This window comes from Aricia agestis, chromosome 19 (genome assembly GCF_905147365.1).
Source record: "Aricia agestis chromosome 19, ilAriAges1.1, whole genome shotgun sequence".
NCBI classification, from domain to species: Eukaryota; Metazoa; Arthropoda; class Insecta; order Lepidoptera; family Lycaenidae; genus Aricia; species Aricia agestis.
The window spans coordinates 6088072-6104798 of NC_056424.1; the positions used below are offsets into that span (position 1 = coordinate 6088072).

General features: G+C 37.0%; 1 protein-coding gene across 7 annotated transcripts in view; it reads right to left on the reverse strand.

Annotated features, from left to right (window-relative positions):
• The window catches only part of LOC121736809 (ATP-binding cassette sub-family D member), an 80857-nt gene that overhangs the window by 16003 nt on the left and 48127 nt on the right, over positions 1-16727 (reverse strand). For all 7 annotated transcript variants that reach the window (XR_006037066.1, XM_042128208.1, XM_042128210.1 and 4 more), the window contains 2 exons: positions 1968-2197; positions 291-416 (listed from right to left, as the gene is read on the reverse strand). Coding sequence is in view for 6 of the 7 variants with exons in the window: in XM_042128208.1 (XP_041984142.1) it covers positions 291-416; positions 1968-2126 (285 nt within the window). In the remaining variant the exon portion in view is untranslated. The remainder of the gene's footprint in view (positions 1-290; positions 417-1967; positions 2198-16727) is intronic.

The window sequence follows — 16727 nt, forward strand, 5'->3', positions numbered from 1 at the left end:
TCAACAAGTATCAATGATGTTTGTCGAGAGTAAGAGCCAGTCCACGCGGCGCGCTGCGTCAGCGTTGCGTCGACGCAGCGCTGCCGTTGCGTTGTTTTACATACAAAACATAACCAAGGTGTTCACACTGCGCTGCGTCGTCGCAACGCACACATGACGGACAGCAACCCCCGAGACGAAGCGGAACAACACTGCGATAGCGCAGCGCCCGTGTGGCCGGCTATGCGTCAAAATATTTGCGTTGCGGCGACGCAACGCGCCGTGTGGACTGGTTCTAATGCTGTACTTACAATATTCTGTTTGTTGTCTGTATCAACATCTCCGCGACAGAGCGCGCACTGCTTCTCGCCGCAGCCACCGCACTTGCGGGCCTCCTCGCCCTCCACTAGCGGCTTCAGCTGACCATTCTTGGACACCTGGAAATAATAAAGAAAGACTTGAGTCATATCAATATTGAATTATGAATACAATATATTAATTTTAATACAAAAGTTCAGAAACATAATTTTATGGGAAGCCTTAGTTGCTTTAAAAAGATAATAAGCTTTACTTGGTTGGTTTCCTCTATCGTTTTAGGCTGGTTTTATCGTTAAGCGTTTCGGCAGCGCCGTTGGGACGCCGCGCGTTCGAAGATGTATGGGGGTAGTAGTTGCGTTTTAAAGTCGCGCGCTTGAGCAGCGCCGTTCGTCCATACGTTTGTTACAGCTTCGAACGCGCACGCTCCAACGGCGCTGCGAAACGCTTGACGATAAAACCAGCCTTAGACCCGCGTGAAGAAGGCTAGGGAAGTTAGTTAGTACGTTTGTCAAAATGGCTTTCTTTTATGAATACTGTTACCACAGCCTATGGTAAGTTTTGTCCTACGTATGATCCTAGATACTCTTTAAGCTTCTCATCGAGAAAAGACTAGACGAAATTGGGGATAAAGTGATACAGGGTGTTAGTAACCCAAGGTGAACTAGAGCCAGCTAGATGCAGCCTTCTTGTAACATCCTGCACTTATAAATAGCGACCTATTATTTCATTACGTTTGTAGTTTGTGGCACAAATCACAAAGCGCAGGCATCACGCGACCAACCTGACCTCGATGTAGCTTGTTATTTTACACAAAATACTTCTTGCGTATAAGGTAAATAAAGGTAACTTACTTGAACAACAAACAATAGGTTTTAAATTTTGTGTTTACAACACATTCATATTGTTCAATAATATTATCAATGCGTGAGTACTCTGATATACAAGAGGTATATCAGATTTAAACAACTGAACCGATTTAGATATGTACAGAAATTGTGTTCCAGTTAAAGACATAACACAATATTACAACAACAACACAACATATTTACAACAATAAGATCAGTATCTTGATTACTGTAAAATTTATAGATAACTATAGTTATTAATAATATAGGAAACGATGGCCACTGTCGCACGCACGCTACATGCGTACGCAACTGCGTACCGGGTACGCCCAGCGCGCCGCAAATCTAAAACATTTTATGAACATAACTTATGACTGTTTAAGTTAAATCAACACTTGAAGTGTTCACAAAGGAATAAGGAAGGTTAAAATCAAGCAGTACATTCCGTTTTCTGTTTATTTATTTAAAAAATCAAATACGATTTTAAAGCAACGTACTAAAAGGTAGCAAATATACTTTTCCCCTTCAGAAAGGTACTCGAACTACGTGTCATGCACTTGGGTGAGTAATCGTTCAAGTAATAAACCTATTGTTAACACTAAATTACAAAGTTACTTACACCCTGACAAGATTTTAAAACTGTGGAATATGCCTGCCGCATAGCTAGTAGGCACCTCTCTTGATAAAAAATGGGTTTAAAAATATTGTAAAGAATGTTTTGATTTTACTAAATGGACTCCCAAAATTACTAGGTAAATTTTGATAATTAAGAATATAGTAGATCTACACAGAAATATAGAGTAGATACTAGATCTCGACACTAACCTGGTAGTTATTGTTGTTGTTGCACGGCGGCGCGTGCTTCTTCTCCCGGGTCCCGTAGACCGCGCAGGCGGCGAGCGCGACGCCCACGCCGACGCTCACGGCCAGGGTCGGCTGGACCCGTGACGCCTGCTCGCGTATCTTCGACAGTATCGCCGGCATCTTCACTTCTTTCCAACGTCTTCTACATCAATAGAAACGTACGAATGCCCCCCGTCATTTCGTCCATTTTTCTGCAACAAAAAGTAACAATTAAAATTGTGTTTCCACAGAATAAATTTGTAAAACAATGGTCGTTTCAGTGTGAATTTTTATATATTTTGAGAATTTTTGTATTATGCCCCCTTATTGTTTAACAACTTGAATGTTATTTGGGTAAAGGATTTTTAATACTCTACATTATTGCATTAAAATTACACATGTTTAGATATTTATGTAAAATCATAAAGTTTATAATATTTATATTATTATATTGTGTTTGTTTATACTTCCTTCACAAACATTATGACATTTTTTATGGTGTTATTTGTAGGTACAACAACAATAATGTTTCTCATTAGTTTATTACACATGGCTATAATATGTCACAGTTCAAATACTATTATAATAACTATGTGCTACAAACTTACATTTAATATTATGTCGTATGTGTTACACGCTGAAAAAATATAGTATGTTACTAAGTATTTCGTATTTACTAGCTACTACCAATCATAGCACACAGTCACACACTAATCAGCAACTAGTAATATGGTAGAGCTGCAAGATGAACGTATTAATGTTGCATAGATTAAATATTAACAAGGGAGTGCGGAGGCGACGCTATGCGAACCTCCTAAGTCTCGTCTAACGGTGCTCCGGGAGATGATGATGATGGGAACCTCCCCGGCTTAGCCAGTCCCGGCGCCACCGAAGGGAACGCTTCAGTTTGCCGAAGCGTTCCCTAACTTTGGTGGAAGTCCGGTCCCTTCTGACGTAGACCGGCGGGCGTGGAGGGAGTCCTGTGTTTGTTAGATCCGGGACAACCTTCCTTTATACGGCTGAAGGCGAACCGCAGGTGATTTTGTCGGGAGTCCCACATACCCCCGGAGTGCTTCAGCTTAACTAAGGCACATCCCCAACCCGGGGCACCCATATAGGGTTTCCCCTGCGCGTGCGCATCAAAAAAAAAAAACTTCAAATTAGCATGACGCTGGAAAAGGTTATTGTGGAATCAAGTTAAAATTACCTCCTAATTTTTGGAATTCGGTTCACTACCCCCTTACTACTCAATTACTAATTTTATGAAATAACTATAATATTTTTCTTCTACCCGCATTTTACAAACGTTGTCTGTGAAAATTGTAATTTACGTTTAGAAAACTTGTTTCGCAGACTGCAAACAACTTTTTTTACGATTTCTTGATAAAATACACATTTTATAGTAGATTTTATATACATATTAACCCATAAGCTCACCGGTGAGCGAGACACAACAGAATAACAATAGATTTCCAAGAATCCACGATCGAAGTATTAAGACTTAAGAGGCCTAGTAACCCAAAAAATCAAACATCGTCCTTCTCTCTTCACACTCACGCCCGTCTTTCATATGCCAGGTGAAAAAGAACGACGCGGAATCATCGCCAAGTTAGTTTTCTATGAATAAAAGACGAACTATAATGATTATGAAAAAGTATTTTGAGCAAACTTAGGTTTTAGATATTAAAAATATTAAAGAAAAGACAGCAAACTTCGAAGATCCAAGCAAAAATGTGTCTAAAACAAGGTTTTTTGTAAAAATAAAACTATCGAACGTTTTTTTCAGTAACCGTGTTTTCGTCTTGAGCACTTAATCTTCATGAACTGAAGTTACTTGCGTAAAAAAAAAACAGTTTTCTAGACCTTACAGATTTTGAGATGTAGGAGTCAAGTTAGGGTTAGGTGCATTCATAATAAACAATAATACATATTAAGCCGACTAGTCACAATGATTGTTTTTGAATTCAAAAACAATCATTATTATCAGAAGAAAAAAGGCAAAGTGCCAATGACAAGAGCGATTAGCATAACCAAACAAAAAACTACTAAGATAATAAATTATAAATTATAATCTACACTATGTACTATACATGTACTTAGTAGTCAATACACAACTTATGACTGTACATAATCTAATCTATCTAATATATAAATAAGAATTACTTTTAAATTTTGTTAGTCTCGCTAAAATTCGAAAACGGCTGAACCGATTTGGCTAATTTTATATTCGTATACAAGTCCAGGGAAGGTTTTTATTAGGAGGAAAACTATACGAAGTTCATCGGGTTTAATATATAATTTGTATGCTGCTAATGAAAAACAAGTAATTATGTCAAGAATAGGCTACTTCGGTACTGTTTTGTGATTTTGAAGTTAACAGCAAGCTGTTGGTCTTAAAAAGGTCTTAAAAAGTAGAGTTAAAGATGGCTGTCAGTTAACTCTAGTCTAGTTATATTGTTCATTAAAATAACAACTTTTTTTTAAATGATTTCTTATCTCGTCTCGTCACTATGAGTAAAATATGCCTGATAGAGGGAAATGAAGAAAAATTTTGCGACTGCTGATTGCTATAAGAACTATCTTGGTGGCTACTCTATAATTTGCACTTAGTTAAGGAAAACGTCAAGATTACAGAAGCATTATTAATTACTGTTAACACCTAGGGCTACCGCTTTTTATCATATAAGATAATATACTAAGTCATTACTATACTTATTATGAAACCAAGTACCAACCATAATGAGAAAAAACCACCTGGTAACTCCTCAGCTCACGTTATATTATACAATAATTTTAAGGACATATTCAAGGAGCGTGGCAACTATAAACGCTATTCTTAGTCCAGATATAAATAGTAAATTATAGACATAATTTTTACATTACTGTCTAAAATAATTTAAAATATGCGTTATGCGTAGAACATGAGGACAAACGGACCGCTCGACTGTTAAGTACTCTATGTCTAAGTGTCTAAACACACTAGGCCGAAGTTACGCGGCGTATATTCCGCATGATTACGCCCGCAATGACAAACGCATACAATATACGGACGGAACGCGACGGAATAGTGTGTCATCGATAATTTAAAATACATTGCGGGTGCAATCATGCGGAATTTCCGCCGCGTAACTTCGGCCTAGTGTGTTAAGAGTTTAGACACTTATGTCTATTGGCTATGACTTTGCTGCTGACTGCTTAGCCACCTCAAGGATCCACAGATTTTGCGTTTGAAGACAATAAAAATCCAGCGCACTCGTATTTTTGTTTTTCTTGTAGATGAGGCAGAAGCTTAATAATAAACCCTTTATTAAAGGGGGTGGCCCCTTGCAGTTAACTTTTTTCATAAATACAAAGAAATACAGAGTCTCGTGTTTTTAATATCCTCTAAATTCACGCCGGTTATCTTATAATTTATTTTGAATTATTTTTCAGCTTTAAAAATTTCTTTGCTATTTTAATGTTTTACGGAACCAGTTAAAATGCATATTAGGGGTATTAAGTATAATATAGACTTAGGACTTAAGAGCTTGTAAGTCAATTACTTATTATTATTAATTTTAGTACATATAATAATTACTGACCAAGATAATAAACACGTATAGTTGGTACTTGGTAGATAAAATTTAAATGTAGAGGTCTTTTTGAATACTGATTACGTCTTTTAAAATAAATCTTGTAAGAATAACGTTCGAATTTGACCTCTAGTATTTATAGCCAAAACGCAAGTTAATGATTTATAAGCTGTGTTCAATTGATTTATTATTACACGCCATTAATATTAAAGTCTCGTTTTTAGTTGGCAAAAACTTGTCAAATGATTTTTTTTGTTGTATGTGTGTAAAGTCTCCTCAGAAGTCGTCTGCAGTGCACTGCGCAACCAAGGTTTTTACAAGTCAAGGGTGACGTCCGGAAATCAAAAGATGACATTGAAGAGCATTAGGAAATAAAGCAAAATTGATTTCTGATCCGACAGAGGAAAACGTATCCAGGAAAGGCCATCTTGATTATACCTTAATTTATAACTTACATGTCACACAAATCCGTCACCAAACAAGATTGTGTGTATACATATACTTTTATGAAGCACGAGCTTTTGCCCGCGGCTTCGCTCGCGTTAAAAAGTATTATTAATTATTATATACAAACTTTCATCCCCTATTTGAACCCCTTGGGGTTGAAATTTATCAAAATCCTTTCTTAGCGAATGCCTACGTTATAACATCTACCTGCATGCCAAATTTCAGCCCGATCCGTCCAGTGGTTTGGGCTGTGCGTTGATAGATCAATATGTCAATCAGGATATATTTAATATGGATAAATTTAAGGAGGGCTACCTCCTTAAATTTTTATTAATTTAAATATTATTATTGATTATTAAAGTACACATATAATTAAGACTTTTATGAAAATTTCAAGTGCCTATCTGTCGCCATTACTGATATCGAGCAAAAAATAGCAAAAAAATCACGTCTGTTGTATGGGGGCCCCCCTTTTTTAAATAATAATTTTATTTTGTTTTTAGTATTTGTTGTTTTAGCGGCAACCGATATAATACACAATCTGTAAAAATATTGTCCATGCATAAAGGCGTCCACGAATTACGTGAGGTGAGATTTCGTGAGATTTTATTCAACCCCGTCCCCCACCTCCAATCTCGCGTGAGATTTTTCAAAATGGGTTAACTTACTTAAACGCGTTGGGTTGTTTGACAGTTAGTAGATGTATAACGTCAAAGTACGAATGAAATTATTTTCTTTCGAACGAATTAATGAATGACCTTAATCGTATTCGATTACGCTTACGACTAAATCTCAAACATACATACAATCTGTATGAAATGGGCTAAAATAGTTTTTTTTTTGTAACAATGAGAAAAAAATTACATGAGATTTGCAGAGACCCCCCCCCCCCCCCCCCCCCCACTCTCCAACGTAAGATTAGATGAAATTTGACTCGACCCCCTCCCCCCGTTAAACACCTCACGTAATTTGTGGACGCCCCATAACATCTAAATCGGTTCAGCGGTTTCAAACCGAAGATGTAACAGACAGACGCATTCGGCATTTGTTAGTATTAATTTTGGATGGAAAAATATATAAGAGTCAGACATATTAATGATACTATTATTTCATCAGAAAACATAGTTATAATACTTTATAAGTTATGTAACATGGCTCTAAGCATTTTCGTCAATATTCTCACTTTTTGTGATTCATTTTAAAGTCAATATATAATATACAAATAACCACAAAAACCTATGCTTTGTTAGCAAACGAAAACACAATACATCTGGCTTTAAATATAAATATTAATATAACTCTATTACGCTTATGTTATGTGTGTTTCTTACATAATATAATTATTGTGATTATAATCTGTTTAATTAACGTTTACTAGCATTTAACTTAGTATAATATTACTTATATGAAATAAAACAATGCTATAAATTTTTAAACTTGCTATTTCCCATGACTACAATATTTAAATCTACTTAAATACTTTGTACCGTAGATATATAGTAGTAGATAACTTCTAGATCCTGTTTAATGGAAATAATTGATATGACTAATGACGCCGATAACCGGCTGTCACCTCGCGGGTCAAGGAGCATCATCTCTGTCACAAGTCACAACTCACAACTCAGACGCCTGCGTCACAATTTTACAACTCACAAGCCATAGTACAATATTACTACGATTTCGAGGAATTCATTTTATTATGGTGCCTTTTTAAATTGTGAGTAGCCATTTAGATTACCATTCCATCGTGATTGCGAAGCTACAGTATGCACAAACAACGCTGATCATGGGATTCATGGGCAAATAAAGACGAATACAGCATTCTACACATTAGCAGGTTATTCCTAAATTAGCAGGTCTATGTCTGTCAGTGCGAATATCGACACGTAAATGACACTAAAATAACATTCATATCAGCGCGCCTTGTACGGTGGCGGTTACGACGCTCGCCGCGTCCATGATAGGGCGAAATAGAAGAAAAAAACCTATTTACTTAGATAAAAAATACTATAACTAAACATGTATCCAATCATTTCCCTGTAAAATTTTAATAGTAATCGAACTGTCCAAATTATTTTTTGACTCAAAATGTTTTTAAAATCGAGGTTGTTTCGGAAAAAAAAATTATCGAGTAAAATTATCTGTAAGTATTGTGTTTCTAACCAAAAAAGTCACTAGTTAAGAGCTCACCTGACTCTAAAAATCAAACATCGTCCTTCTCTCTTCACACTCACGCCCGTCTTTCATATGCCAGGTGAAAAAGGACGGCGCGGAATCATCGCCGAGTTAGTTTTACTTGAATAAAAGACGAACTATAATGATTATGAAAAAAGTGTTTTGAGCAAATTTAGGTTTTATCAATACCTTTTTAGATATTAAAAAATATTAAAGAAAAGACAGCAAACTTCAAAGATCCAAGCAAAAATGTGTCTAAAACAAGGTTTTTTGTAAAAAAGAAACTATCGAGCATTTTTTGAGTAATCGTGTTTCCGTCTTGAGCATTTAATCTTTATGAACTGAAGTTACTTGTGTCAAAAATCAGTTTTCTAGACCTTACAGGTTTTGAGATCTAGGTTAAAGTATGTAGTCAAGTTAGGGTCATATGGGCTCTTAAAAGATGTATCTATACATGTATATATTTTTCAGTTTTTTTGAATAACGCTTTCTTTAAAAATTACTCATTCTAGAAACGTGAATTTGGAACAACCTGTCCGACCCTTCTTCATGTTGATGCCACTATCCGAGCCCTTCAAACAGAAAGTGTAACAATTATGTTTTTAACTGTTAATAATGTCTGTTACACTAAAATAGTTACTACTAATAACTATAAAACATAATGTTAACACAAAAATGTTACAGGAGCAAGACTCACTTCGGCTTGAGGGTCGAGCGCTTGGAGTCCCGCCACAAAGTCAATTTTAGCTCCTTTGTGGTGAGGGTCCCGACGCATCATCTACCGACCTTCGAGAAGGAGGAGTTCTGGCCGATTGGTATCGTCTACAAGAGGTTTCGAGGACGACTTCCAAACATGTCGCGCCCCACGTCGCGTCGCAGACAATACGTTTTTACTTTTTAGTATTTAGTGAGTTTTAGTATGAATGTTATGTATGTTAGTCTATAAGGTGTATATAATATGGGCCAAGATGCCTGATCTAAATAAATAAATAAAAATAAAAAATACATGGCCTAAACTATTCATATAAGGGATTCTGGTTCGCTGTGGCGTGAATGATAGGTATATTCTCATACTGTTACCCGCTGCAGTCAAGGTTAAAAGTAATTCGGTTAATTTAACCACGTAACTGTGGGTTCAGAATGTGCCGTTAGGTGGCGAACCGTTGACACAAAAACACTATTTATGTTGAGCGGAGAAAGGTGCTGAGAATATAAACGATATTTAAGAGCAAAGAAAACTCACGGCCGCAAGAAAGTAGGTACTTTCTTGTGCGTCAATTGCAATATATCTGTTGCCCACTATATTCTGCCTTCCGCGACTATACAGGGTGTAACAAAACTAAGATGATAATACTTTTAGGGTGTGTACGTGTTCCTTGTAAAGAGTTCTCTGTGAAAGTGGGAGCGCTGAAAGACCAATTTTTTTTCCACTTTTATATGGGCAAGCGCCACAGCGTTTCGAGTTTTTCCCATACAAAAGTGAAAAAATGTTGGTCTTTCAGCGCTGCTACTTTCACAGTGAACTCTCTACAAGGAACACATACACACTCTAAAGTATAATCACTTAGTTTTGTTACACCTTGTATTATATATGCAAAATAATGGTTTCTTATCCACTAAACGTTATGGACAAAACAAGTGCAGTCAGTTTCCGTGTTGCAGTCAACTTTTGATCATGGGCTAAATCCCTGTGGGCTGTAGCCCAACTCCCAAGAGGCAACGAAGCTTAGCTACATCTTCAGAACTGGATCTCCTAAAGCAGTGTTTTTCAAACTGTGGGTCCCGACCCCCAGGGGGGTCGCGAAGCTTCTGTAGGGGGGTCGCCAAAGGTTAAAAGGACTATTTTATTTAAAAAAATAAAGATTAAGGATCCAATTTAACAGAAGCAAATCTTAAAAAATACATACATGATAAAAAAAGCCAATGGGGGGGGGCGTGAAATATTTTGTCATGTCACGGGTCAACACTGTCCTAAAGTAACCGCGACCGAAACTCCTTTTAGCTTATATAAACTGACGAAAGTCTGTCTGTCTGCACTGGCTGTTATTTTAATGTAAGGAGTTGCCGGAAACTTCCGTTCCGTCCGACATAGATCTTTCTCGTACTAAAAATTTTCGTGGCCTATTATCATCCTTCAATATCGTTTTTTTTTTAATTTGATGAAGAATTAACAGAATTCCACACTTTCGCATTTATTATATTGACATTGATACAAAATATACGTAGACTCTACATTACCAACTTCCGACCGTTGCCTTATCACAGCATCTAGAAACTTCAATATCCCGTTAAAAAATAATGGTCTATTCAGTTCTAGATTAATGTCTTATGTTAGCATTAGGCTGCGTTTCCACCAGAGCTGAGCGGAGCTGTGTTGCGAGGGATGTGTTTTTGAGAACCAATAGCATCGCCGCGATGAGCGACGTCATGGCAAAGTCATGTCAATGAAGCGATTCTATTGGTTTTCAAAAACACATTTCTCGCAACACAGCTCCGCTCAGTTCTGGTGGAAAAGCAGCCTTAATGGGTTAAAGAAACGGTCTATTTCTATTTCAATTGTGTGTAAAAATGACGTAGTTTAGAGTTTGCATAAGCGATACAGAAAATATTTTGTAGATCTCTACATATTTTCCTCACTTCATTTTGTTCATCTAAGAATCTTTTTTAATATACTTAAAGTATAATATACTGTGTATATTTATGCGTTTTAGAAACATGAATAATTGGCATAAATCAGCATACTGACCTTGCACAACAGTTTATGAATAAAATATTAATAAATATTTAATATCGAGTCGTGTGACGTATTTTGAGAAGTCTGAATTTAAGTTCCTAGTCTAGGCAGTAGCTGTGTTTCGCCGAGTGAGTTTACCGGAGGCCCAATCCTATTCCCTTCCCTACCCTCCCCTATTCCCTTTCCTTCCTTACCCTCCCCTATTACCCTATTCCCTCTTAAAAGGCCGGCAACGCACTTGCAGCTCTTCTGATGCTGCGAGTGTCCATGGGCGCGGAAGTTGCTTTCCATCAGGTGACCCGTTTGCTCGTTCGCCCCCTTATTTCATAAAAAAAATATACGTATATAAAAACTTCATGTAACTGAAACTTCACCAGTTTCTGAACGAGGTCTCATGCGAAATAGTTTTCAGAAACGCGAACGATCGCCTCATTAGGCGAGGCTATTGTAGCTGTTGTCGGACGCAACTCGCAGGTCGCCATCGACACAAAGACATTTTCCACATAAACATGACCTTGACTTAGCTTTGACTTAGGGTTGCCAATACGTTAAATTTAAAATATGAATTATTTCATTTGCCTACATTCTTTCACCATAATTTATGTTAGACTAGATGACACCGCAACATCCGTAGCGCCGAAATTAGTTTATCGCACGGAAACTGTACATTTTTCCGGGATAAAAAGTAATCTATGTCCTTTCCCGGGACTCAAAGTATCTCCATACCAAATTTCAGCAAAATTGGAGCAGCGGTTTAAGCGTGAACAGGTGACTGACAGACAAACTTTCGCATTTATAATATTAAATTATAAATTACTAACATTTTAAGGCATGTAAACTATTCACGTGTCCATGCTTGGCCTTTACCTAATAATATTATAACGTCCTTAGCCAACAATTTCTTCATACGAGTTACTATACAGTGCTAAACACAGTATTTTTGTTACACTAGCTGTCCCGGTGAACTTCGTGTCACTTTAAAACCTTCCCTGGACTTCTACGAATATTTTAAAACTAAAATCAGCCCAATCCGTTTAGCCGTTTTCGAGTTTTAGAGCGACTAACACATTTGAAAATCCATTTTAATATATAAGATAATATTTACATACTTATTTTATCTTTCGTACATTTGGATATATAGGTATACTAAAGTTAAATTATTAACTTGAAAATTCTTAATCTTAGCATAAATATTGCTTGCTTATTATGATGCGGAATAGGATTTAAAATAATTTTATTTTCGGTCGTAAAATCTTTACATTATGACAAAGGAAAAAGGATCATCATCATCATAATGAAAAAACTACGGATAGGTATTGTTAAGACTAATGTGCATGCATCTAATTAAAAAAAAAAAACTCCAAATGCAACGAAACTTCTGGTATCAAAGACCTTCATTCGTTCACCGTGTTTCGGTGACCTTAAAAAAGTAAAATGGAACTGAGTCATTCGAAATACGAACGTACGTCAAATCACGTACGTAGTGTAGTCTGTCATATTAATATATTAACAGTTCGCCGCGCCGGAAGATCCATTCAGCAGATTACTTTTAAATTGGATTAAGGGCTATCATTTGGAAGCTCTCAGTCCTCACTAAATAATTTTCTGGAACATTCCACGACAAATTACATAGCACAGAATTTAAAAAACCATACATGGCAAAATTTTTGCTGAGTAGTCATTAATCATTATAATCGCATTACAACCACAAATACCAAGAAATACAATTCTTACGAAAAATGTTGATTTACAATATGATAGAGCTAGCAACCCTGGGGGTTTCGTAAGCGCATTAGCGACGACTTGCACAACCATCCGGTTGGTTCACTCCCAACCATAACTAATCCTTCTTAGAAACCGATGGCTTTTATGGGTGTTCTGTGTATGCTGTTTGCCCTATTTCCATTACATATTATCGCGCAAATTTGTGAAAACAGTTTTTTGTTGCCGATTTGATATTTAAAACTATTTTGATTTTAGTTCTCAAAATGGTTAGGCTTCGAAATGGTTTAGGCCAGCGTTCCGCAAACTTTTTGTGTTCAAGTTACAGCTAGAAAAGGTTATAGGAGTTATGCGAGCGATACCTAAATTATTTTTAGAAATGTCATCAGACACCAGCATGGAGATGGGATGGGAGGGGAGCACCCCAAAAATGTTTTATCTTTGAATGAATTTCAACGATAAAACATTTTGGGTCCGTCAAAAATGTCACTTAAGAGGGTTCCGCCACCAAAAATGTTTTATAACCGCTAAGTAATTACAAAGATTCTAGACTAGTATATGATAAGCGAGCAATAAACCAGCATCACAATAATCTGTAATCTGACTACACGATACGTGTGTAAAAACATAAATAATCATAATGATAACCCGTTTATGTTTCTAGAATAAAATTAAGACAAGCAGATAAGATGCTCTACATATGCCGCTATTACTCATTCGTGAGTGGACGAGAAACTAAAATGTTTACGAGATATTGTATAAAATATTGTAAATCAGAAATATAATTTTTCGCCCAAAAATTATATTCCTAATTTTTTCATGTATAAAATAAAGGCAAGACTGGGCACTGTCAGAAAGTTACAAGATCACTTGTAGTGAAAAATTATAATACTATAGAGTATAGGATTTGAGTAAACACCATGACATTGACATTTTTGATTCATCTACTTATACTATCAGAAAGTCAATTAATAAAAATTGGTTTGAGGCTGGTCACTGATTGTTTGCTTCACTACATTTGTATTATTGATAACGTATGATGCTTTTGTAACGTGTTTTTGTATCAATTATATATACTTGTTTACCTAAATGCAAAGCAAATTTGTTAATGTTTAGATTTCTAATTGTGGAAACATGTTAATAGTGCATAGAAATTAATCAGCTTTTATTTTAATTTATGTTTTTCACTGTATGTTTTCCGTGCAAATAAAAATAAAATAAAATAAAATATAATAGCTTCACAAACTTAAGGCAGTCAGAATAAGGGGGCGTCCACAAATTACGTGAGGTGTTTTTTTGAATTGTTTGACGGACGCCCCCTAAGGGCCGTCAATACTCTATTGCTCTTGAGCTTCGCTAAGCTTGTCGTAGCAGTTGCGGTCTGTTCTGGGTAGGTTCGTAGCCGTAAGTTTGCTTTTAGTGGGTACACCCTACGCAGGGGAGTCTCACATACACCGGCTCGCGGCCGATATCCCCAATCCGCAAGAGCGAAAAGCATTTCCCTGTATGAAAAAAGACATGGCATATACTACCATGCCCCCTTTAGCAGTTCTTACTTATGTAGATGCCTTGTAGATTGCTCCCACTGTAGCTACTTAGGTTAACTATGAAATATATTATGTATATTGCATAACGAACAAAGATTTGTAGCCAAAATAATTAACAATATATTAACATAACTTTAACATTTGATTGTTTTATTAACATGACGTTACAAACGGCCTTGGCTTATATAATCATCTATTGATTTATTTGAATTCATGTAGTGAGTTTTAACGTATTTAGTATAGAACTACAATAAAGTTTTGGTGTATGACCGATATTGGGATCACCGCTATCTTGTAAATTCCCACTTATGAGACAGCTGACGCGATGATTTGAATTATGAAATATCGATTTCAATTGGATATATTAATGCTATCATTTTACGCTAAAGGCTGCACCAGAGTAGACAGAATGATAGAGTATGCCGACTTAGAACTGATGTTGAAATTTTTAAATTTGACGCATTTTGACGAAAATCGTCGCAAGGGTTGTTAACTTGTTACCTACGAATTTAAAAATATGACATATTCGATGGACGTGTTCCTCTTTGGTCGTATTGTTGTTTGTGTTTTGGCACATGTGATTAAAATTGTCAGAATCCAAATTTGAAATCTTTATTTCAAATATTTAAAAAAAAATTATATCAGCCAGCGCGAGGCACATTCCGTTCATAATCCTAGTGAAACCCGACGAATTTGACAGATATTGAAACCTGTCCGTTTCTTTGCAATCGAACTACTGGTAGTTATGTCTATTGTGGCTGCACCAACATAGACAGTTAAAAGTTTAGTTCGACGTTCGACAACGTTCCTGTCAATATTCTGATATGACGTGTACAATGTGTCGGATTTTGGTCGGACTATTTACTGTATGTGCTAGTAGCCTCTGCTCCGATCGTTGCGTAATATTCCGTATTTTAATGACAACTGTTTGGCAAATACAAATCGCAATAAGTAAACACAAAATGGATTCGCCTATAGGATGGATACTGACCAACATACACGCGGTGCAATAATCGTACCCGTATTACCCGTACGACGATACGACGTATCACGTACAGGCTGCACTAATGCTCGCTGTGTAATAATTTGCATTACACCTCGTAAGTCGTAACCCTCCTTATCGCGATCTAAGGACCCCATGAGAATGTCCATTACGGGCCAAAACACACTTGTATGACCACAGAACTAGAGCTACACGTGCTGCACCAAACGTGAACGCTATTAGCTTGAAAATCGTGACCTGCATTCACCTAACGTGGGAAAACATCGGCACGGACGAGCCGACACGACCTCGCAGAAATTTATGCAAGTGTTTCGGTAATTTTGGAGACTGGCAAGACTGGCCCATGCGGTAATCACTTGCCATCGAGCATTTCATTTGCTTTTTGTCAGCTCACTCTTCACACAATAACCTAGTAATTTATTTAAATTCGGAACCCTGATAACCTTTGGGTATGCAACCCTAAAAACCAACTTCTCGCCGCGTACCCAGTATCCCTCTCAAGCTGATGTGACAAGCCATTATACACCGTCTCCACTCCAACCCACTCACAGAATGGCATTGAATTATCAGTTTTATGCTGTGTGACTTAAGAGTTAATCTGTCAACTCACACCGCGTGGACAGCCAGTTCGCGACATAGTCATAGTAAAAGGAGGGGAAGTAAGTTATCTTCATACAAAGGCACCGCGCGCGGCTTGTATATGTGCGCCATAGTATCAATGCGTCGCCATGTACGGCACACAACAAAATCTCGGCCAGTTTTATAAGGCTGGTACCGCCGAGATTTTGTTGTGTGCCGTACCGCCGCCGCACAGTGGCGAAAATACCGAAAAACATGGCAAAAACCTAAATTCTATTAATTTGTTATGAGAACGTTTAAACTAATATATAAATACGTGGGAGAATCATGCTTCGGCACAAATGGGCCGGCTCGACCGGAGAAATACCACGTTCTCACAGAAAACCGGCGTGAAACAGCGCTTGCGCTGTGTTTCGCCGAGTGAGTGAGTTTACCGGAGGCCCAATTCCCTTCCCTATCCTCCCCTATTCCCTTCCCTTCCCATCCCTTCCCATCCCTACCCTCCCCTATTACCCTATTCCCTCTTAAAAGGCCGGCAACGCACCTGCAGCTCTTCTGATGCTGCGAGTGTCCATGGGCGACGGAAGTTGCTTTCCATCAGGTGACCCGTTTGCTTGTTTGCCCCCTTCTTTCATAAAAATAAATAAAAAAATAATAAGAATAAATAGTTTATAGCTCAACGTGATCAGTTTTCTGGGCAAGGCTGTCGATTATTCAAATAATATTAAAAAATGTGATGAATTAAGTATTTCAGTAATCTAAATGACAAAATTTTTTAGGCCATGGCTATTTTCTGTTATGTAAATGATCAAAAGCCACGCTTTTGTCAAAATGTCTAAATTTGCACGTCTTATCTTTACAAAAAAAAATGGCCTTATAGCCTTTTTTTATAACTGGGCTATCTAACACTGAAAGAATTTTTCAAATCGAACCAGTAGTTCCTGAGATTAGCGCGTTTAAATA